We start from the raw sequence: 24,276 nt of genomic DNA, 5'->3' as shown, positions 1-24,276 counted from the left end.
CCATTTCTCCACTGGCTTTTACTATGGCAATGGAAGTAATCATGAGGGCATCAAGATGGGTAGTAGGTGGAGAGCGCTTGGCTTCTGGGATGCGACTACCACCAATCAGAGCATACATGGATGACATGACAACCATGACTACAACTGTAGCTTGCACCAATCGGTTATTGGGGAAGTTAACAGATAATATAGAATGGGCATGAATGCAATTTAAACCCTCTAAATCAAGGAGTATCTCGATAGTTAAAGGAAATGTAGTAGATAAAATATTCTTCATTAATGGTGAGGCAATACCAACAGTTTCTGAGAAGCCAGTGAAGAGTCTTGGGAGATGGTACGATGGGGATCTAAGGGACACAGTTCGAGTGGGAGAAGTTAGACAGCAAGCAGTGGAAGGGTTGAAGAGCATAAACAACTGTGCTCTACCAGGCAAGCTAAAACTCTGGTGCTTTCAGTTTGGTCTGCTGCCGAGGTTGCTGTGGCCACTGACTGTGTACGAGGTTTCTTTGACAACAGTGGACAAGCTGGAAGCATTAATAAGTTCATACATGAGGAAATGGTTGGGAGTTCCACGCTGCCTCAGCAGAGTGGGACTTTATAGTAAAGGAATATTGCAGCTGCCAGTCTCTGCTTTAACCGAGGAGTTTAAGTGTGCCAAGGTCAGGCTGGAAATGACCTTCGTAGAGTCACGTGACAAATGTGTAAGGGAGGCAGCCCCTGTGTTAAAAACTGGTAGGAAGTGGTCAGCAGAGAAATCTGTAGTAGAGGCAAAGGCTGCCCTTCAAATTGGGGATATTGCGGGACAGGTACAGCATGGAAGAGGGGGTTTTGGGCTTAGTGTAGCTCCTCCTAAATGGCACAATTAGTGCACAACCTAGGCATCAGTTATGACACTATTTTAACTTTTTCCACAGAGTACTTTTTTTTTTTTCCCACACACCAGAAATCATTTTCTTATCTGCATTTTGTTCATCTTGTTTTTCATCCACCATGATAAAAACAAGTGGAAAGTTACAAGAAATCCAATGTTCTTGTATGTATGTGGGTTTCATGCATTTTTGCTAAATATTATGACATTTTCAACAAATATAATAATTAAATAATTAAATAAAGTAATAACATAGTCCCAATATACTCACATATAGTGTGTGTGAGTATATATATATATGAAGAGTTCAGATGCAAAAGCCTCTAAATGCCATTTGAAATTTCCTTATAAAATTTTACCATTTTTATCAAGCTTGTATATTTAAGTTCAGTGATTTCACTCAAATGGCAATGAAGATTACCTATTAATTGTTATTTAAGTGAAATTACTGAACTTAATATACAAGTTTGATAAAAATCATCATTAAAGAAGAACATTTAAAATGGCATTTAGAGGCTTTTGCATCTGAACTCTTCATATACACTAAGATTATAAAAGCAAGTTGCACTTTTAAGCAAGTACACCATCAAGACATTTTTCAACTTGAGAAGAAAAGAAATCTAAAATCTCTCACTGGTAAAATATTATTATTATTATTATTATTATGCCAAATTTCATCATCTTAAACATATTTGCTTCAAGTTAAATGATCTTGTTATAGATATTGTTTTCCTGGAAAACAAGACAAAAAAAATATTCTAAGATCAGTTGGGTTACACACAAGCACATTATAGCACACTTCTGACTGCACACTCACACTCCACATTCATTCACATTAGCACACACAAACATTTGCACATACCCACACGCTGACGCACTAGCACTCAAATGCACATGCACAATCAGTCACACGCACACTTTTAATGGTACCAGTACACAAAGAACAAAAAAAAATGTAACTTTCTGAAAACATGACAAACCACCTTTGTCTACATCAGGTAACAATGCAGAGCCTTCTAAAACACAAAGCATTAGGAAAACCGTGTTTCTCGTTCCTAAGATTCAGCTGAAGTAGAAAATGAAAACCGGAGAATGACAAGCCATGATTTATACCTCCAGTAGCAAAGATAACAGAACAATAGCGGTGCCCCACCAGTAAGTACACAAAGGGGATTGTTGAGTTTTTTTAAGCTATAAACCAGGTTGTCACATTGAATTTTTCTGCTTAATATCGCACTTTCCTTTCGATGGTCAATGTGGCTCGTTAAAACAGTGAGCGAAGACAAAAAGTGATTTTATATTACTGATGTGCCATTCCTTCATTCATTCAATCTGTCATTCAATTTCCCTTTTTTTATTCTTGGCTAAATGATCAAGACCCAGGTATCTCATTAGTTGTGTGTGCAGAAAGTCTTTTGATGCAACCATTCACCCTCTTGGTCAATATATCCTGCTTCAACCATCTTTTTAAGTGGCGTACCAAGAACAGAACAGGTCACTAAGGGTAGCGAGCTGTCTTTCCTGGTATTAGACCAATCCTCTAATGTTTCACAGACTAGAATATGGCCAGCGTATTATTTAAAAAGTCCCTCTTTTGATGCTTTTGTGGGTTTTTTTTTTATTTTATTATTCCGAGCCACATTATTTTTGGTGACAACTGCATGCTGGAGGATACGACCCTCTCTGCCAACTCTTCCTCTTTAGCCTGATTCGAATAAAGAGCTTTGAATTAAGTGGACAGCCCGCTTAGACTAACAGCAGTGTGCCTTTAAGAAAGCGACCATGCCAGAGAAAATAATTTTGATTGACGTTACAAGAAAATTTCCAGCCCGACTGATTTAATTGTGAATGCCAGGGGGCATCATCGGGGGCCAGGTAATAGCTCTTTTGCAGGGTGATTTTTTGATCTGGGCTTCTCCCTATGGTAGCGTCCGCACAGGCTCAGAGGGCCAGAGGGCAGAAGAACAAAGAGAACTTTATGCCTGTGAATTCCACTTCCTTGCCTTTGAAAACAAAGCTTCTGGAATGGGCAGTTAAACTGTGGAAGTAGATTCCCAAGCTCATTTGATGTTAAGTCTTTAGTGTCAAGAGTGGCATATTCATTTATGAAAAGCGAGAGAAAGAGGAAAAGAGCGAGCGAAGGAGAAAGGGAGGCAGCTGCATCTTCTAACAAACAGGCTTGCTGTGTCTTGGACGGAAGAGGTGTGGATGGCTTTTCAAACGGGCCTGGAGGATTAGGGGATGAGAGCTTAATGAGAAACGCATCGGGCGTCAGCTGACTGAGCTGTCAGACGGCGTACTGCGCCGAGCTGGGGGTTAGTGGGAACGGGGCAAGGGCGAAGGACCCCGGAACCTGCTCCTAGAGCCATCACCGTCTGCTCGGCACGTGACCTGTCGTGTGTTTGTGGGTTGTAAGCTCAAATTTCGACACCAAGTCAACGCTGACCCTCAGACCCAATGGCTAGTCAATCAAACCTGCTGAACACCAAACACCTATAAAGCATCAAAACACAGCTTGCATGAACAAATGGGTTTATGAACAGGTAGGGAAGATAAAAACAGGTGAGTCAAAAGCATCTGATGATGTCAAGGTGTTTCTGTGCAGTTGCTAAAGTGGTTTGAGTGTCAGACTCTACTCTCAAGTCTACAGTATATGATATTCTAGTACAGTAGTGGCCAGGGGCGTAGCACCAAATTCTGGGCCCTGTACACTCTCAATGTCAATGGGCCCCCTACACATGGCATTGTACGATGCGGGTTAGCAAAGTGAAAATTCAATTTTGAATGAAATGTATTTTTTTAATTATTTGAATATAAACAAATATAAACAGTGTTTAAATAATAAAATCAGATTATAGTAATGACTGGTTCTTTCATTCACCACCTGAATTGGCCTCATTTAGCCTACTTGTGCTCAAATACCTTTAAACCTTAGGCTACATCGGTTTTGTGTACTAACATTTTGATCCATGATACTGATGCAAGTTTTAAATGAAAAACATTTATTTTTAAATAGGAGAACACAAGAACACGAAAGACAACTGTACCATCAGAAACCAGGTTAAACTGATGCTACCAACTTTCTCAGTTGGTCGCATCAGCATTTGATTTCGTCGCGGTTATTTTTTATTTTTTTTGCTACATGCCATGGGATTAATCAATGCATGCCGATGAATAGTGGTTTTAATGGACCAAAGCCAGCAAAGGCTTACCATAAATACCTATAATATATTAATTATCATTGCCAAATTTCAGGATTTTCATGGATTTTGGACAGTAATTTTAATCTGTAATTTTAAGAATTTTACATTTGAATTACATTCAATCTATCTATTTACATTTGAATCATAATCTTCTGTGTCTGTCATTTTTCTATTAGCATCATATTTCTATCTTTTAAAAATCATTAAACATTCAAATGTACATTACATTTTAAAAGATTAGAGTATTACAACAAGCTAAAACAGATTTTTCGTTATCAAATTTTATAAGTTAGTTCAAAAATCAGAAATCTCACACTCCTTACCTCCTGCATTTTGTAATAATTTGTTTCCTGAGACATTTTCATTTTTATATTTTTATTCATGAATTCGTAATTGGCGTGTTCCACCATCAGTGTGCAATGCGCGCGTGACGTCTATGTGTCTTGCGGAAGAACACTGTTGCCGGAGCTACTTCTCTCCATTAATGTCTATGGCGAGTCACGCAGTCACTGGGCAACTTCGCATCCGAGTCAACCCCGGGAATCCGGGATAAAAAAAATAGTCCGAATATAAACACTTATAACAGGCGTAGTGATTCAGGATAAGTCAAAAACACGGTTTGGAAAATGGATTCATGATGTAGCCTACTCGTTCGTTTTGAACATAAGTTACGGACTGCAGTCTGCAGCAGCTGATACAACGGTCGGTGTTCTTTTGCGCGAGCGTCCACTCGTAAATATGCGACGCGACCACATCACATACAATTTTAACTCGCACAATCAAATTCTCAAAAAAATGGTCGCATATGAGACCAATTTGGTCGCAGTCTGGAACCCTGCATTAGCAGCAGCTGTCTGGAGTTGACTAAGTTACGTTAACTTTAATTGGATGTAACGTTAGGTGCATATAGCAAACTCAGTTCACCTTTTGAGAAGAAAGCAGTCATCAGCTGCTTCCCCGCATTCTGCCTCCTATCTTTTTCTTTCATCTCTTTTTTTTAAAGCCCGATTTGGGCTTTTTGCACAGCATGATCAGATCAGGCTCCCGTTACAGGCTCTAGACTCACTGCGTTATTACTTGTTTGCCGCCCGCTGCGTCTATGGGCGGTCGACGCGTTGCGGACTAAACCATTTGGAAGGGGGTCCAGAGTGTCTAGCACGGAGTTCATTTTGGTCAATATTTTTTTTTTAATTATTATTAATGACATCAATTGGAGGGCCCAATTAATTCTAATTAGGTTTAAAAAATTTTTTTTGGGATTTCAAAGGGCCCTCTCCCTAGACGGGGCCCTGGGTAGTCAGGTCCACTTTTCCCCCCACTACCACGCCCCTGGTAGTGGCTCCTGGCCGTAAATTTAGGTAGGGCAGACTCTGGGGCTTAGGCTACGTGTCAACCAAAGAGTTTTTAGCCAGCTTAAAACGCTAAGTGTGCAGCTGAAAACACCTAGCTGTGGGCGTTTGAGAGCGATTTGGCAGCGCAGCATTTGTTTTTGTTTTTTTTTTTTTTAGTTGAGAGGCTTTGCTTGCTATGATTATGGAATAATCACGGAAGTGTTAGGCTACTAGTATCTCTTTCACACAGATTTTTTTTTTTTTCTGTGTTGTTTCTATATAAAAATGTTGCTACATTGTAAAGTATTTGCTCTGGCTCCACATTTGGCTGGTTTTAAATTATTTTGTTCCGTTATTATGCTTGTTGTTGACATTGTTGACGATGTTCAAGCAGAATATAACGGTTGGTCGGTGTTGTTTTTGCCCCGCCCCTCCTCCACTGTGATTGGACGGCTGGGTAAAAATCGACAGTGATGACCACTGCATTTTATCCAAAGTTGAACATTCTTTAACTCTCTGCAACCTTTAAAAAACGGCGAGCACTCAGCGCTTCAGCGTGAAATAGACGTAGGTCTGTGCAATATAGCCAAAAATTCCAGATCTAATGTTTCTTATCGTTTGCTATCAATAATCATTGACCTTTTATCTAACTTTTTTTTTTAACCCTCCTCTTATCCTTGGGGTCAATTTGACCCCATTCAATGTTTAACGTCTGTAAAAACATATATATATATATTTTTTTTTTGCTTCAAATTTAATGACTTTTCCTAATTTAATGGGGACAACTCTGTAAACATAAAATTAACCTGCTAATATTTTTTCAAAGTCCTGTACAAATTTTGTAGCATCGGTGTTCCTTGGGGTCAATTTGACCCCAGGCTCTTTTAGTTGTATAATAAAACAGAAGAAATATTAAAATTTCACACACATTTGTTTTGGTTGTTATATTGAGGTCATTATAACATGTTATAATTTGAATTTATAATATTCATTGTAATTTTACATATTCAATATCATTTTCAAAAAACGTCCCTCTGTTTTAGGGCTCTAACCAAACATAACCATATCTGTAGTATTGCGAGAACTACTAGTAGTTCACATGACATGTGACATAATTCTCAAGATAACTAATAATTCTTTCCTGTGCATTGGGGAGGGGAAAACATCATTTTTGTGAGAAATTTGATGTTTCCCGTGCCATGGGGGAGGAGAAAACATAATTTTTGTGAGATTGACCCCAAACATAACTCGTGTTACTATCCTTGATAAAATAAATAGTTTTTCTTTCCAAATGTCATAGATTGCATAAATCTATACTTAGAAATATTATAAAACAAATAAAACACCAGATGTATTTATACTTTTCCAATTTTAGGTCAAATCAGTAAGATTTTATGTTGATTTGTAAATTTGTCCATAGTCGTGCAATGGCTATTCTGGATGTATAAGGGGTTCGGTGGGGTTAGGTGGGGTGGGGAGGGGGGTGGTGGGTGGATGTCAACTTAAAACATTACTTAAGTAATCAACAAAGACATAAACTAACTGAGACAAACCTTTGTAAAAAAAATAAACATATTGTGGAGGTTTAAATTACTGGGGTCAAATTGACCCCAGAGGGTAAAAAGTGTTATCAGATTTGAGGATAACAGGAGGGTTAAGACAGGGAGAAAAGTTTGAATTTAAACCACTGCTTGTTTGTTTTTATCCACAATGTAAGGCAAACAACAAATGATAAGTTTTAGCAAAATAAAATGTAATCAAGAATAACTTCTATATGCCTTATATTAAGATAAAAGATTAAGTGTAAAAGAAACTCTGACGATCGATCATGGGAATTTGTGAAAATTGACATCCCTAGTAGTAACCATAGACTGTAAAAAAAAAAAAGAAAAAGGACGACGATGTATCACGTTGTATACCACACTGGCGGCTTCACTTCGAAAAAAAGAAGTGAAGCCGCCAGTGTGATATAGCACTGACATCTTGGGACCCAAGTCTGCGCAGTAGTGAGCAGAAAGTAAAAATCAAGGCCCTGCCCTCACTCTGGCAGAATAAATGGCATTCGCAAGCACATGCTCCTGCACTTTCTTTGATTAATTATAGAAATTTAGATATTAAATTTAAAGCTCCAATCTACTCAGTCCTCTGAAGATCCCGAAAAAAGGTCTGTTGGTGCTTCAGTGACTACTTTACTCAGAGAACCTGTTAATCATGATGACGTCATACCACCGGCATCAAAAACAAACCTGTTTTAAAAAGAAACGCATTCGAACTTACATCAGGGTGATAAAAACTACAGTAAATGACAGAAAACATCTTTGTAATTTAATTGTTTAGTTGGTCTCACATGGTATTAAATAACATGGGGAGGCGGAGTTTATGACTTTTACTAGGACCAGTCACCTGGGGGCGATCGAGGCACTTTGGCTTCACTTTTCAGGGCTTGTTGTGCAGCACACTTGGTAGTAACAGTAGGTGTGTTCCATTCGTCAGGGTCCCTACGCAGTGTTCACTGCTCCCTACTCCCTGAACACGGTATATCATTTGAAGTGGACTTCACTGACTTCCTGTGAAGTGATGTATCGATGTTCCCTTGTTCCCTATGCCGTTTGCAGTGCCCTTGAACATGTTCGTTCCCTTCGAATTGCAATCTCACTTAAGATGGCGAAATACCCTGTGAAGTCCACTTCACAGTCCACTTACAGTCGAATGGAACGCACCTACAATCGCTTGATTAGAATCGTCTCGCACTGCACTGACATTGGTCCAAACTGATAAACGGTCCGTGACGCACAAAATAATGAGTAACGCAGTTTTGTTCGCCATTTGATGTTGGGCGATGTTGTGGTGGTCGCACCATCTTTAACTTCGCAGTCCACTTACGGTCAAATGGAATGCACCTTCAGTCAACATGATGTGGAGTGCGTTTTTAGACGCGATATGTGAACTAAAATCTACAGGCAATGCGTGCAATATCGAGCGATATATTGAACATTTTTATATCATTAACGACGATGGTGTACCATCAATAAATACCGATACCGTTTTATCGCCAAGCCCTAGACGCTCAGTGCTTCGTTACACTCCTTGCGTTTTAAAAATGTGCCGCACCATTGTAAACAATTGTAAAAATATGCCAGCCACGTGAAAAAAAGCTTTGCTGGACACAGGGCCTTACTGTACGTTCACACCGCCGCCGACTTGAGCGTTAAAGCTCTGGCCCCCATTTCAAGGACGCTTTCAAAAAGTATGGGAAAACTTGTTGACGCTTTGGGCGCTTTAGGCACTTTGAACGCTCTGACGTTGCAGGGAGAATAGAAGTGTCACAACATGAAATGTAAAAAAACAAGCAATACATTGAAGAAACCTTTTTTTAATGACAGCATTTTTATAAGCCATTATGGCCGTTTTGGTCACAATGGTCGGGAAAAAAATAGTTAGCTAAATAACTATTATTATTGCGGTCAAATCAGTGTCACCGTGAGCAAATTAATTGCATTCCCGCTTTAAAACGAGCATTCGTAAATATTTCAAATAAAAGTTGCGCTCATGCAATCCTATAAGCAAACAATGTCATGTCATAAATTATACGAAACCAGTAGGAAACACAGGAACCGCAATGATTAGCTTCTCTTCCATTTTCTCTGAGCTAATGTTTTGGTAGGCACGAAGGTTTACGTTCACGTTTCTCCGGAATCAGCAGACGTGAAGGACATCTACATAGTCCGATTGGTTGCTGGCGGTCACAGCTCATTACCATAAAGTTGAGTTTCTTTCAACTTTCTGATTGACGCTCAAAACGGCCAAAACGCGACGCCGATGGAATTGACGCTCCTTGCAGCTCAGAAAAGCCAGCTTCCATTGAAAATGAATGACTTCTGGCCGCTTTGGAAGCTCAAGTCGGCAGCGGTGTGAATGTACAGTTAGCACTAGTTTATGATAAATATTTTGTAAGCTTTATATTGTAATCGGTGAACAAATCAGACATATTTTTGGCATAATTCTAATGTCCTTAGCTTGCGTTATCAAGCCTGAAGGCGCCGCTCTGATGACTGAAAGATTAGTAGCCAACATGAAAAACACATAAAATGCCATTTTATAATTGGAGCGATTTTTACGTAAGATAAACAGAAAGTACAAGTTTCACAATTTGAGTAATTTTTCATACCAGCAGCACAAACAGCAAAGAAATAGTTGTCTTAGTAAGCAGCACTTATTAAGTTGTCAATAACCTGAGCCTTGATTTGCACAAATGTGGTAAACATTGGCAATCACTTCAAATATATAAACAAATTCTTGCAAATTAATTTATATCACAAAACCTTGCATTTCTGTAATTTCAGTTATTTAGTACCAACAATGAACTATTCAGGTTTATGACGCCACTGAATAGAATTAATGAGATTTTTTAAATACATTTCTATATGCAATTCCACCGAAGTTCTGTGAAACAGGTGACAAAATATCTGATTAAATAAAATGAAAACAGAAGCATTTAATAACATGCTAAACAGATACAGCAGACACTGTAATTGAACTGGCTTTCATTTCTTGTATTCAGACTCTAATTGCTGTGTTTTTAGTTTATGACAAGTTGCAAGACAATTCAAATGTATGCATATGGTTTTACATTGGCAGTTTGTTGTGAAGTTTCATTATGAATAAATCACAGAATAATATCTGGCAAAAGTGCATGACAAACACGCCATTGCTTTCTAGTTTAAGTTTAAGATTATATCATACATCCAAAACGCACATGCCTTCCTGGTAATGTATTTCTTACTGTGCACATGTTGTAACAACATCTCATATTAAGAGATCATCTTCCCACTTGCAAAGTGTTTGTTTTGAAAGAAAGGTTATTTATTTTTTTGTTCATCATCTCATGTAAAATACTCAATTTCTCGCTTCTAATGTCGCCAATACCTACCTGTGTGTCCAATAATTTGAGGAAGAATTTGAGATTTGAATGCAGATTTATGCATTGACTTAAAAATGAGCTGCCAGATGCAGCACAGTTGTTTGCGCTGATCGTGATCCAACTGTATGTATCATGTTATCCTAAGGCGGTATTGCCAGACGCCTTTGCATAAAGGTTATTTGAGGAGGAATTTTGATTTTAAACAATGTCTGTAACATTTTTAACTGCAAACCGATGAAAACAGAACACTGTAGGGAAGCAATTGAGATTGTGTAAACAAACTTTCATCAAATGAAACTTTCCCTTGTCAAAACTTAACCATTGAAAGACAATTCTTTTGAATGGATTGTAAACAGAGAGTTTAAATGTTAACCTTCCTATTTGTCCTAAAAAATAAAAAATAAAAAAAAATACACCCGCCAGTGTACTTGGGTCAAATTTGACTCACACATGATTACAGTGTATTAAAAAAGAATAAATCTACATCTTAGATGTTCCCTGTGTACTTTCAAGCAATTTTTCTTTCATGATATCTCATTTGACACCTTAAAATAAAGTGTAACCGTATTTTCTAACTTCTGAATCTCTCAAACTCAATGCGTTTTCGTTTCAAATGTGCCAAAACCTCGTCCCAATACTAAAAACAAGGTGGTGAATAGAGCATTTTCCTCTCTAAAAAATGGGTCAGAAATTACCAGAAGACATCAGAACGGTTAATAAAAAATATTAACCGGCAATATTCTTCAGTGAGTAAATTTGCACTAAGAAAAAAAATTTTTTACTCTTCTTTCTGTGTTGGTGCAATTTATGAAATTTTCATAATTCAATTTACGATAATTATCAGGATTGCTACTTTACACACACACACAAATGTGTTAATTTGCCATCCTGAACAGTTGGACACCCATCATCTCAATGTAATGATCAAAATCTCAAGTCGTACACCAAGGAACGGATTTTGATGCTCATAATTACAATAACATTCCAATCACAAGCCATCTACTTAGCGACATTAGCGGCTCTGGTCTGATGGAGATATTATCCCCGGTTATCTCACGCTGTTATTTTTGGATGGTACGGATCAAAGCTCCCATGCTGGCACACTGCGTAACCTGCCCAGCGCATTTGGAACGTGTGATTTTAGGCGATGATTATTTAACCAGGGCAGCATTGTTGATTTTATTATATAAGTCAATAATCTTCTCTATTCCCCAGATTTAGTTAATCTTCCTAATTACAAATTAGCATTCTCCACATACCAGTCCTAGATTTCCAAATTAACACCCCCGCTTCTAGGGGACGGTGAATCAGCCATGCTCTCTAATTCCTCCATGGACTGTCTGACGCACAGCAGATTTCTCTCTCCACCTCCTTCTTCTTCTTCTGTCATTTTCCCCCTCAATTGTCTGCTTCAGAGAGGAGGGTGGTGGGGAAAAGAAGAAAAAAAACAGAGACTGCAGCATTGGCATCCCTTTTTTTTCCTTCACACACACTGCTGGATCAGTATGTTTTGATCAGGAGCATTAATAACAATTAGGAACCTAAATGGTGAGGTGGGGCCTAACCGTTTCCCCCTGTCTCTCTTCATCAGGGAATATTGGCAGCGCTTGAGGATCGTTAGGTGGCGCTGCTTGGAATATGACAGAATATCTAGATGAGGCTTGTCAAAATGTTTTGGGTGGAGTGCGGTAAATGAATTCTGATAGCATGTTAATATGAAGCATTGTATCATTAGACTGTGGGATCGTCGGATTTGTTGTGCGGCTTATAATGAAGACAGAATAAGACTCTATCTGGCAGTGAAAATTATATTTCAGCAAGAAATCGCTTTTAGAGATTTAAACTGTTTTTAATTTATATCGTTTATGCATTATTTAGGAGTTTTCAAGGCAGTCAAGCGCATCCTCGCGACTAGACGAAGAACATAAATAAGTAAGCCGATAATAAATAACCACACACACACACATACGAAAATTAAACTTAAATCTTTTCATACCATTAATTACATTACAACAGAAACGATCGGAAAACTCTTGCAAATGTTGTTGCGCATTATCAAACATCAAGCATTAGCTAGCCGTGTTTACAATGCGGCAGACATTCCTCCAGTGGCCAAAATGTTTGATTTCCCCCAGAACCGATGGTCAAAACATTGAACTTTTCCGTCGCTATCAGTGCCGTCTTTGAGGGTTTAAATCCCCACTCTTCCAGCATGAAAGCGAGAGATGAAAACACGCTCTCAAAGTCCCACGTCAAATACAAAGTTAAGGGCAACAAGGGTGGAAATAAACAGATTTGAAAAAGCAATCAACATTTCCCTAAAGCTCAGAAGCTGATTTGCATCAGATTCAGAGATCATGTTTTATTTATCAGTAATCACAACCAATCAGGAGAGAAATTAATCAATGAAAGCGTTAGCAGGAGCGATATCCGGCCATCTGGGGGTCACACTTATCTCGCCTTCAGCCTGACACGCCGCCTCACTCCCGGGCACCCGCTTTTCGCCCTGATCCGCCCCCACCCGTTTTCCACTGGGCTTGTCATGGGCTCATATTTAGGTGACTGATTTTTTTTTTTTTTTTTTTTTTTCTCCAATGAGCTCTAAGGAACTCCATATGGCCAGGATCAAAGGTGTTGCTGGGTGCATGGTTCTGCTTTATTGCCAGCCGCTGCTGTTAATTAGAAAACAAGATCAGAGGCAGTATTAAAATCCAATTAAATTGATATGAACAGATTGCCAAGTGATGTTCGCTAATGTATAATTGAGCACCATGCAAATTTCAGTGGCTGCCTTTTGTTTTCGCATGTCTCTTCGTCTATCTCTCTCACACAGAATGAGCAATGGAGCTTGAAAGTTTTTTTTTTTCTTTTTTTTTTTGGCTTCTGCTAAAGATAAACAAGTTAATGCTATGAGATGGGGGGCACCGCTTTCATCAGTTAAGCTAAACCGATACTTTCCCCGGTGCTACGGGGATGCTGGCTAGGGTGCAGAAGGGCAAGGAGAGACAGACCCGACCTCACAGGGATAGAGATTTGAGAACGCCTGTTTGAACATGCCCACTGGACAGGCTGAAGTGAATCAGGGACTTGAAGTGAATCATAAGGCAAGCCGGCAGCATATCTGTATCCTTTTTTATCATCAGGTGAGATGCCATTTACCCACATTGATAATTACACCGAAACCGATGTCAGGTGGATTCTGATCAGTCTCGGAGCAATCTGATTTGCGTGTGGTGTTCAAAGCCACGCCCCCATATTCAGGTCTTTATGACAATACTTTGATTTTACAAAACTTGATTGCTGTTCACTTTTCAGCATGTTCAGAGTGCATCCCCTGCTTTATTTTCTCAGAAAATGTGTTTTCTATTCTCTCAATGTTACACGACATGGCTCAACAGTCAAACAAACAAAACATAATAATAATACAAAAATAATATGTCAAACATTCATCAGAAATATAGACAAATATAGCATTCACTTCATCAGTTTTCAGTTACATCTATCGAACTGTCTTAACAGAGAAAATCTTACAAAATAACCATATATATCCAACGCATTCTCACCCCAAGGCGTCACCTTTGACCATGCTTCAATAATTGACGTTTTAGGCACCCTTTAGCGTCACTTACATGACGCGATCCTACGGCGTCATCTAACTGACGCTAAAGGAAAGCGTCTGTTAGAGGACGCGGTTAGGTTTAGGTGTGGGGTGGGGGTAGGGTACACGCGATCCTAGGGCGTCATCTAACTGACGCTAAAGGGCGCCTAAAGCGTCAGATATTGAAGCATGTCCAAATGCTTCCCAAGGAGTCAGTTAGGTGACGCCTTGGGAGTGAGAATGGGCTGATATATCATATCAAATATTCCATAGCTGCTTTTTTTTTTTTTTTTTTTTTGAGTTGCTGATAAGAGGTTCTACGAATTTATGATGATTATATAAAAATTAATTAATTTATAAAATTAATTAATTTATTTATTATTGCGCACCACCTTAGACTTGGTGATTTTATCAAATTGCAGGTAAAATATAAAAAGGGGACATTAAGCAATCTCTTCTCTCTCTCTGTATTTCCTCTCTGGAATCTATAAATAAAAAGTAGCAAAATATATTACAAATGTATCAAATGTACAACAAACATACTGTGAAATACAGTTGCTCACTTAAAACATCAATATTAGAGTACTGTAATTATAACCGTACCACATTTGTCGCCTTTGGCTTGCTAACGGGGGGGGGGGGGGGGGGGGGCATTAAGGCGCTCCGTAAATCTGCTTTGAAAATCAGCTTTGCATTGAGATGCACCATGAAAAGCGTGATACGAACTATATGTTAACTGTCTGATTTTGCAATGTCATTAGTGTTACACTTGCGTGAGTCTTGTGTTATTTTTCTGAGCAGGGGTGAAAATCATTTTGAACTGGGAAATCTTACAAGATTGATTTTGTCGCTAAAAACCTTACAAGAAGGTTTTTTGCCTTTGAAACTTGATGTGTGAACCAACTAAAGTGTTTTCCCAAACAAAGAGAGACGTTGTTAAGTCTGAAAATGGGATCACATGACACATTGTTTCTCACATGCTTTCACACCTTCAATAACAATGTGTTGTCTTCCTGTTCGTGACACATCCTGATTGTGTGTGCGTTTGTACATGCTAGCATGCTTTTATACATAGATCATGTCTGCATGCATACATTAGTATATGGTTTCATTGACATGCAAATTAACTATGAAAACACACCACAAGACAAACACAACACATTCCTGACAAACAGCACAATTTCCAGTGCTTGTGCCTAATCAATAGACATCCTACATCACCACGGTGGTGACAAATCTGTGACGGAGAGAGACTAATAAGGAGCATTGTTCGCTGGTGAATGACATGACTGCACTGCCTGGAAACGTGCACTTCAGCGAGCCGGGCTACCGATGCTCTGAGGCCCCGAATCTGACAGGGGGGTACCGGGAGCGCGGAGTGGCTGCAGCTGTTGGTCTTTGTGTATGTGTCCCTCCGCCCCCAACGTCAGCTGAAAGGTCCTTGCAGTCAAGTGAATAGCGGGCGAAAAAAAAAATTCCTTCATTCGCACAAAATAGCACGCTAATGTCAGGAAATAAAACTCGAGTATCGGAAATTGCGCCAAAAGCTTCACCGTAAATTGCAGATAAAGGGAAATATGCTTTTTTTATGAATAGCAATAAAAAACCTCAATAATTTGCAATAAAAGGGATATGTGAAATATGTAAAGGCATTGGTGTGGCACAGGAGCTCAGAGACAGGGGTGGCTTTGGGGTGGGGGGTGGGGGGGGTGAGTTCGGCATTGACAAAGTCGTCGAGAGCAGGGGTTCTGATTGAGGAATCAGTGCTATTCACGTGAGGTTTAAATAAACCAAATCTGGCCCAGGAACTGTCTGTAATAAACGAAAAACATGACTGGAGAACTAAATTTATTCATCTCTTCAGATTGTCCAAGGTAAAAGCACTAATCAGACAGATTGTTAACGCTTTTTGTTTTAAAAAATAAAAAAACAGGTAGAACATTAGTCTCATGCCATTTCTAAAGCATAGTTTAGGGAATAGTTCACCCAGAGAATGAAAATTTGGTCATCATTTACTTAAACTGTAAAAAAAAAAATAATCCTGTAAAAAAACGGTAAACTACTGGCAGCTGTGGTTGCCAGCATCATACCGTAAAAATATGGTGTGCTACCGTTTTAAAAATAAACAGCTAAATACCGTTTTGTCAGCTACAGCTAAATGCTGTTAATTTACAGTTATTCAGCATACTGTAATTTAACAGCTTAATACTGTAGCTGACAAAACGGTATTTAGCTGTTTATTTTAAAAGCGGTAGCACACCATATTTTTACGGTATGATGCTGGCAACCACAGCTGCCAGTAGTTTACCGTTTTTTTACAGGATTATTTTTTACAGTGTACCCTCATGCTGTGCCAAACGTAAAATTGGTATAAATTCGAATCATGCATCGTTTATAGTGACCACAGATGTAAATCTCCACAAAGAAACACCATTAAAGAAGTCCATCTATCTTCTGCACTATATTTCAAGTCTTCTAATCTTTGTGTGCCAATGCCAATCTCATCAAAATTAATGAAATATTACGGCTATAATGCCTGCTGGATGTCAAAGACGACAAAGAGTCTTGTCACTAAATGTCACACACCATATTTGACTTGAAAGCTGAAACAAACGTAAGGGAACATTTTATGTGTGTAAAACTATGGCTTCAGAACATTTGAAATATGTCATATAAACCATACAGACCACTTTAAAGGTGGTCAATGGTGGTTGTTGGGGATTAAAAAAGAGAAATATTGTTGTATTGAACATTGCCATTTATTAATGACAATTATAATGAATAAAAAACAGTTTGAGTTTTCATTTGAATTGTTTTAAAATCGTTTTATGACACAGAACTCTGTATTCAAATAAAATGAGTAAAACCACCAAGGTGTCTGATCACCAACAAAATGATGTAGTCAATGATATCTCAGTGTTTGTGAGATGTCACAGTACATCACCGAAAGCCCTTCCAAACCTCTCTGCCTCCGTCTCAGCGTGCATTTCACACGCATTAATGTATGACTGTAACATAACTGTCCGGCCATTACCACTAAATTATGCACTGGAAAATTTTCTCTTTATTAAAGTCATATTTCGCAGTGGCAGATGGTTCCACGCTGAGCTGAAGCAAGGAGCATAATTAAACGTGACACTTTCCCCTGATCCAGTTTCCAGAGATGGCCTTGGCGGTGGGGCGTTCGCCGTGCATTGACTCTAGTACCTAGATCTGCCACCTCTGTCACTGACTGTTATCATCCAGAAAGACACACACACACATAATGTATATGTGTGTTCATTTGTTAGAATAGAAATCCCTGTGTGTGAATACCGGCATATGCATATGCGCCAGCTGAGAAGGGTATATGATAGTATACATCTTTGTCAAAAACCACTGCAGTCAAATTTTAACGTATTTATACTTGCATTATACTTGCTATACTGTGTAAAAAGAAACCTTGGTAACAATATACAATAAGGCCCCATTAGTAAACATTAGTAAGTGCATTAACTAACAATGAGCAATGCGTTTGTTAAAGTATTTATCTTTGTTCATTTGTCAGTCTCTTTGTTAAAGTAGTTAATAAAAAAACAACGGTTCAGGTACATTAAATATTAACAGATTCTGATTTGAATAATGTATTAGTAAATGTACATTAACTAAGATTAATAAATGTTTTAGAAGTTTTTTTTTTTTTTGATGTTGGTTCATGTTAAGAAATGGAAACATATTGTAAAGTTTTCCCCAAAAAATGTATAAATATACAGTATGTACTTCATGTGTATCTTTCAATCATGCAGCAAAATTTTACAATCAAGGAACTTAGGTTTTCAAATCTTTGCCAGACCACAGACTCTCTCAAAATAAGCACAGAAAATGAATCACTTTGTAAACAACATGAGTATTTGACTATATTTCAGATCTATGAGCATTTTAGCTTACGTCACAAGACAAACTCCTTTGGTCTTTCTAGACTTGCAAATGTTTAAAGGCCGTCACTTGCACGATTTAAAAAAAGAGATCATTGAGGAGTGTATTTACAATAAAAACACACCTACTTCAGCAGTAAATTAGAGGTATTTATGCGGCTTTCTAAAATAATTGCTTCTAAATAATGTCAAGCGGCTCCCTGGATTAAATTTCCCACCAGAGGAAAGAACTTCCATAGATGCAACACTTTGAATAATTTGTTTTGATCTGTTAGAACATATCAAATGTTACCAGCCTAATGAGCTACTGTTACAGCATAGTTCAGGAAGCTGATTAACACCACAGCGGTTAAACTGTCGGCACTTCCTTAAAACACATCAAGACTATACATCAGGTGTTATTGTTTAAACATACATTTCTCACAGTTTACCTCACATATTTCTAATGCAGGACCATGACATATAAAAACAACAAAAGAAAGAATGACACTGATTTTTAAAAGCATTTTTCAAATTGGGAGCTAAAATCAAACCAGGAACTATCAAACTTGTAAAATTATTAAAAATGGTTATTAGATAGCACAAACACAAAGCATTATTCAAAGTCTAGAGCATCCACATATTTTGGTCTCAAATTTGTGCTTGTTTCATATGGTTTGATAAAAGAAGTGTGCTCAATAATGAATCTATATTCACAAAAGCAGAAATAACACACTGGACAAATAGCTAGTTTAGTTTGCCCAGTTATAAAATAAACTAAAGTGCTCCATTCTCCAAACCCTTGCTATTATCATAAAGCATGATATGATATTAGCCAAAAAAATAATAATTTAATATATAGATTTGAGGTACTCAAGCTCAGAGTCAAATCCAGCTTTTAATCGACTTGTACTCGTCACAGATTCGAAACAAAAACGAGTCCAGCGCGGTCGGTGAAATTCACTCAGTGTATCGGTCTCAATGTATTCGAACTGTCGAACGTCCTAATGTTACAGCGTTAGACACATTCCTGGGTCAACAGATCTCAAAGTGACAGCAGCCTAATATAGTCTATACCTGCTGTTGTCATTATTGTGTAGCTTTAATTAGTAGCTTTAATAAGAATCAATGCATATTAACACAGTGTAGAATATACAGCTTTTTTGTTACACTGTAGTATTTCTGTTTCATTTCATGTGTATCTTTGATCTATTGTATTTATTTGTGCTATTGCGTACTGTTTACAAGTTTGTACTCACATCAGGCTTTAGTTTTAGCTGTGAAATTAAAACAATTATTTATGTATTCTATTTACATACTAATTATTGCCATTTTTACTATTGTAAATTTAAAAATGGAAATGTTTCTGCAGGGTGGTGTATGTAGGGAGGCAGGACGGAGGCCTAACAAAATATTCATCCATTTGAAAACATCTACCATTACAATAAACTAGCAATAATGTAACTTGTTAACCATAAATACATAAAATCATAGGCGACATTTACGGGGTGGGGGGGTGGGGGGGACATGTCCCCACCACTATTTGCCAGGGTCGATTTTTGTCCCCACCACTTTTAAAACATCTCGCGGTACAGATGTACCAATACAAGTCTCCAGTTATCTAGCAGAGCATTCGTGTTACTCTTTTGTTAAATACGAGGCGATCTAGCGCTAAAGTGTGTTGTTTTTTTTTGTTTTTTTTTAATCAAGTGATCATGTGCTCATTGCCTCTGCGATAAGTGGCGCAGATTCAGAGTTCTGTTGTGGCTAACGCACGTGCTGCAATGTCTTCAATCGGACGTCCGTTTCAATCCGTTGGAGATTCTATTCGTTCCGGTGGAATCGCAAAACAAAATGCAAACAAACGTGTTTCTGCTTGTTGACATACGTACAAACACTGATAAACATAATTGTTTTTTATGAGGGGGAGGTTTTTTATGACGATTCGAGTGCGGATTAGAACCCAGAACCTCCGACACGCTTGGCAAAAATTCTGCCACTGGACCATCACAGTATATATGTAACCTATATCAGGCTGATATATGTATTTATTCACATGAAAACAATAACAACATTGTACATCTCATTGTACTACCAATTAAACCCAACATACTATTTAACCCCCCCACACCCATCACATTTTTTGATCAGACATTAACACATATTTGTATACATTTTTATCTATTTACATCAGTAGGCCCATATAGACCATTTTACTAGATGTAAACAACACTGGTCCAACACTGTAAATGTTTTCTTTATTTCACATGTAAAGAAAACATCTTAAAGATGTTGTTTCAATTTTTGATTCAGTTTTACATGTTCTGTTGGTTGTATCCCAGCTTTTGTGTAGTGTTAAAAAAACTGAAACAGGAAGTGCTTCTGGACCAGTGTTGTGTACATCTTGCAAAATGGTCTATAAATTGTGTCTGGTAGGCCTAAGCTACAGGACATCGTCTTTCAAAACATGACCTGCACGAAAGAGCAAAAAAAATAAATAAATAAATAAAAAAAATGAATGCGTCATTGTACCCAGCACTTTTGAAAATTCATTTCCGAATGCGTCTCTGTACCCAGCACATTTCAAACCAAACTGACGCCCATGCATAAAATATGCTATTGTTAAATAAACATTTATTTTTTGGACACAAATGAAATCGAAACAAGGCTGTATAGGGATAGAAGTACAGTGTGTTCAATGGATTGTACAATGGTTCAGCTAACAAAACATCTTTCCAAAAACTTTTCAGTAGACAAAAATTCCATAAAACGGTTTTGAAAGTTGTGAGTTTTGAACGCTGTTTTGATCCTTTATACACATAAAGGTATGTATAAGGACTCCAGGTTTGTCCTTTAAAGTCATCCATGTAAAATTCAAAATGGCATCTACTTTGACCAAGCTCTATAGCAAACCAACAGTCATGTAAAAAAAAACATGCAGCCAAAAAAAAAAAAAAAAAAAAAAGTATTTTCTCCTTTCCAGATCCAATACACTGTTCCCATTCACCAAAGTAACCTGGTTACCACACAAATTTATTTTGATGGATATAGTCAAGTCTCACCCTAACTTTCACATTAGAAAAGGTTATTTACTCAGAAATATGACACAATTCACCATTATATGTGGTTTACAATCAAGCAGGATACTGTAAGTGAGATTATGTGAAATAAAAAAAATATGTATACGGTTAAAACAAGCTGAAGATATTGACCAAAAGACATACAGTAATACGTATCCATATGGACTCGGACTTGACTCGGTAGCATTACACATGCTTCCTTCATCCCATATTCCTTATATTTCTGTGTAACAATACTGATACCCGACTTCAACCTACACTTTAGCAGCTTAAATTTTCTAGGTGGGAGCCCTTTTCCAAGTTCATATTTTTCTAGAATGACATCCCAAAATCACCTTAAAACACCCTCTACAGAGCAGAACATTTTGTGTTATTTTCTGCTCATTTTGTTTTTACATACTGAGTGAGACACTTGCCTCTTAAATACAGCTACCGGCAGGCAGAGATGAGAATAAAATAGAAAAGATAAAGAACTCTCAGACAGAGGATATGACACCTAATTGGCCCAGATATCACAGCATGAAATATTCATGATTTGATATAAAAAGAAGGACTTTTAAAGAGAATATGGTTTGTAATGATGAGGTTACAGCATTTTATCTGGCCTTTGACTGCTGTGAGCTCCACTGACACAGTTACTAAGAGCACACACGCAGCCTCGATGTGTGTGTGTGTGTGTGTGTGTAATGCCTGCATTAAACTGCTGTCAGCACTGAACATAACCCACGATAGGTGAACTAGGGCTGATTAGTATATTAACATCATCCATTGCTTCAATATGAGTCATGCAAGAAAATAAAAAAGCTTTGTTGAAGAGGTTATTATAGGTGAGTGAATGCAAGATACACCCACCATTTAACATGACTACAGCAAGCAACAGAGGATTAGACTTGCAACTCATAACCCTTTCTTATCCACTGAGATTTAGAGAATACAAATAAATTACAAAACCTGAACTTGACCTACAGTATTTAGGGGTTTCCATTTTTGAAAATCCTGAATGGAATTTATTAACATTATTTCCCATTAAAATACTTGTAAAGAACTTTCCATCAATTAAAAAAAAAATACCTCTGAATTAATTTCATGATGTGTCAATTAATTAAAGGGTTAGTCATCATTTACTCACCCTCATGTCATTCTAAACCTGTAAGACTTTTGTTCATCTTCAAAACACAAGTGAAGATATTTTAAATGAAATCTGAGAGATTTCAGATCAGTCCCTGTCTTGACGCTTCATAAAGAGATCGTAAAACAAATCTATATGAATTGGGTGGATTAGCCAAATTTTCTTTACTTTATATTATGAACAGATTGAATTTAGGCTTTTAATCACACATAAACGTTTATTAACACACAAAGCAGATATTGTAAATGAAAGCTCAAGCATGTTTGCTTGACGTGCGAGAACCGATGAGGTTCATTCTCGTGTGTTATGCAACACATTTGAGCTTCCACGAGAGATTTGTTCTTGCTCATCAAGCAAGCATGGTTGAGCTTCTGTTTATGTTCACTGATCAATGTTTAAAATAAAAACTGCCATGGGTGTCAATTTGGTTTGAAATGTGCTCTTGCATTTTCAAAAGTGCTGGGTACAAACTTTAACTGTGCAGCCTCTCTGCTCAACCCGTAAATAAATGCATCGACCCACGAAAATGTATTTTTCAATGGTCTAGTGGTAGCTCTTTTGCCAAGAGTATCAGAAATTACAGGTTCTAATCTGCCCTCTGTATAGTTTTTTTATTCTCACATCAAAACCAAATATGTTCATCTTACAGTCTATATCAAGCAGGGACACGTTTGCGTGCATTTTATTTTGTGATTTCACCGGAATGAATAGAGTCTCCACAATGGCGATAGATTGAAGTGCCGCAGTGCACATCCGGGTGAAGACTGCACGAGCCACAAGAGAACACTCAGTTTGATTTCAAAAACAAAACATTTTAGCGCTAGATCCCTTCTTTTAGAGCAAACTAAATTAATGCTCTGCTAGTTAAATGGAGATGTTTTATTTGTATTAGGTACATCCATGCCTCAATGTTGCCAAAAGTGGTGGGTACAAAATGATTAATGGCGAAATCTGGTGGGGACTCGTACCCACCATTGCCACCGAAATTGACGCCTATGTTAACCGCTGAATTCATATGGGTTTAGTTTTACGTTCTCTTTATGAAATTTTTGCAATGACAAAGTGGTCATTGCATGGACTGTCAATGGAAGAACAGAAATCTCTTAAAAAAAATCTTTATTTGTCTCGAAGATGAATGGTCTTACAGGTTTGAAACGACCTGAGAAAAGACATTGATAACAATTAATTAATAATTAAGATAATACATTCAATTATTTTGGCAGACAACATCATTGAATATAAACTACGAATGGGACTTTAAAGTTTATATATATATATATATATATATATATATATATAAAATGCATATCAATTATTTAAATAATTTTGGCATTGAATATGCATTACAAAAACGACTTTAAAAGACAGACGACTCACAAAAGCTTGAATGATGTACTTCAAGCTGGAACTCAAATGGTAGCAAAATACAATATTGCAAAATGTATGTGCGGGACAATAATTTAATATTTAATTACGTATGTATAATAATAATAATAATAAATTAGTATAAATTGAAGTCTTATATTGACAGCACATATTTTGAAATAAACCCCTAGCATGAGAACATTACCAACAATTACATGACCAGATTTTGCTTAATTAGGTTACCATTGGTTTCGTCTGACCAGATAACACAAAGTACATCTCTTCACTGATCTCAAGGCTTTTTTAGGAAAGGTAAGGAGTAGAGAAGTATGGCTGGAGTGGCCTCTTCCTGCCCTTTGCTCAGAAACACCCATACAGTAGCGAGAATACATACACATACACCCTCAAACACACACACAGGAACGCTAACAGGCATCTCAGGAAGCCAATGAGCCAGTGCCAGTGTCAGTGCCAGGGATCCGTGCGGATGCCAGACTGCCCCCTGCTGTAGTAATCTGGAAGAATTACATCAAGAGGAGTGAAAAGAGTGTGTGAAAGTGTGTGTAGCGTTTGTGAGAGTGAGAGAGAGAGACAAAGAGACAGGCAAAGAGACAAAGCAAGGGAATGGGAGAGAGAGAGATTTTTATAAGGATATAAAACTCATATAGGGCTTGTCACTTGTGTGTGGCGCGTTCTCTTGGTTCTGCATCACAATGAATGACATCACACTCGCACAAAAAGGATCTGGCGATGTGCGCATTAGAGTCCTTTGTGAGTGCAGACCTTGGCACATTTCACCTTAATGAGTGGCTTCCAGCTCCGCTCCACTCAATAGTCTTCTAGGTTTTTTTTCTTTTTTTCTAATGGATTGCTTTTATGATTTGCCTG

At 37.8% G+C, this 24,276-nt stretch overlaps 1 protein-coding gene and 1 long non-coding RNA gene across 4 annotated transcripts in view; one reads left to right on the top strand and one right to left on the bottom strand.

The window, feature by feature from the left end:
- LOC120475045 (uncharacterized) overlaps positions 1 to 24,276 on the bottom strand; it is a 235,040-nt gene that overhangs the window by 170,917 nt on the left and 39,847 nt on the right. Inside the window, exon 3 of one of the 3 annotated variants that reach the window (XR_005621889.2) lies at positions 12,293 to 12,995. The exons of the other annotated variants lie outside the window; for them this stretch is intronic. This is a non-coding gene — a long non-coding RNA (uncharacterized LOC120475045). Of the gene's footprint in view, positions 1 to 12,292; positions 12,996 to 24,276 lie in introns of those variants that run through there. 3 annotated transcript variants of the gene reach the window in all.
- On the top strand, positions 204 to 866 carry LOC148973549 (uncharacterized). The gene has a single exon (XM_089120197.1). The coding sequence runs from the start codon at positions 204 to 206 to the stop codon at positions 864 to 866; it is 663 nt and encodes a 220-aa protein (XP_088976323.1).

Source organism: Pimephales promelas, chromosome 15 (assembly GCF_988280905.1).
Source record: "Pimephales promelas chromosome 15, fPimPro1.hap1.1, whole genome shotgun sequence".
Lineage (NCBI taxonomy): Eukaryota > Metazoa > Chordata > Actinopteri > Cypriniformes > Leuciscidae > Pimephales > Pimephales promelas.
The sequence above is the reverse complement of the archived record's forward strand: the minus strand, read 5'-3'. Positions and strand labels throughout refer to the sequence as shown.

Coding starts and splice junctions, on each gene's coding strand:
- LOC148973549 (XM_089120197.1), top strand. CDS start 204: ATGCAATTTAAACCCTCTAAATCAAGGAGTATCTCGATAGTTAAAGGA.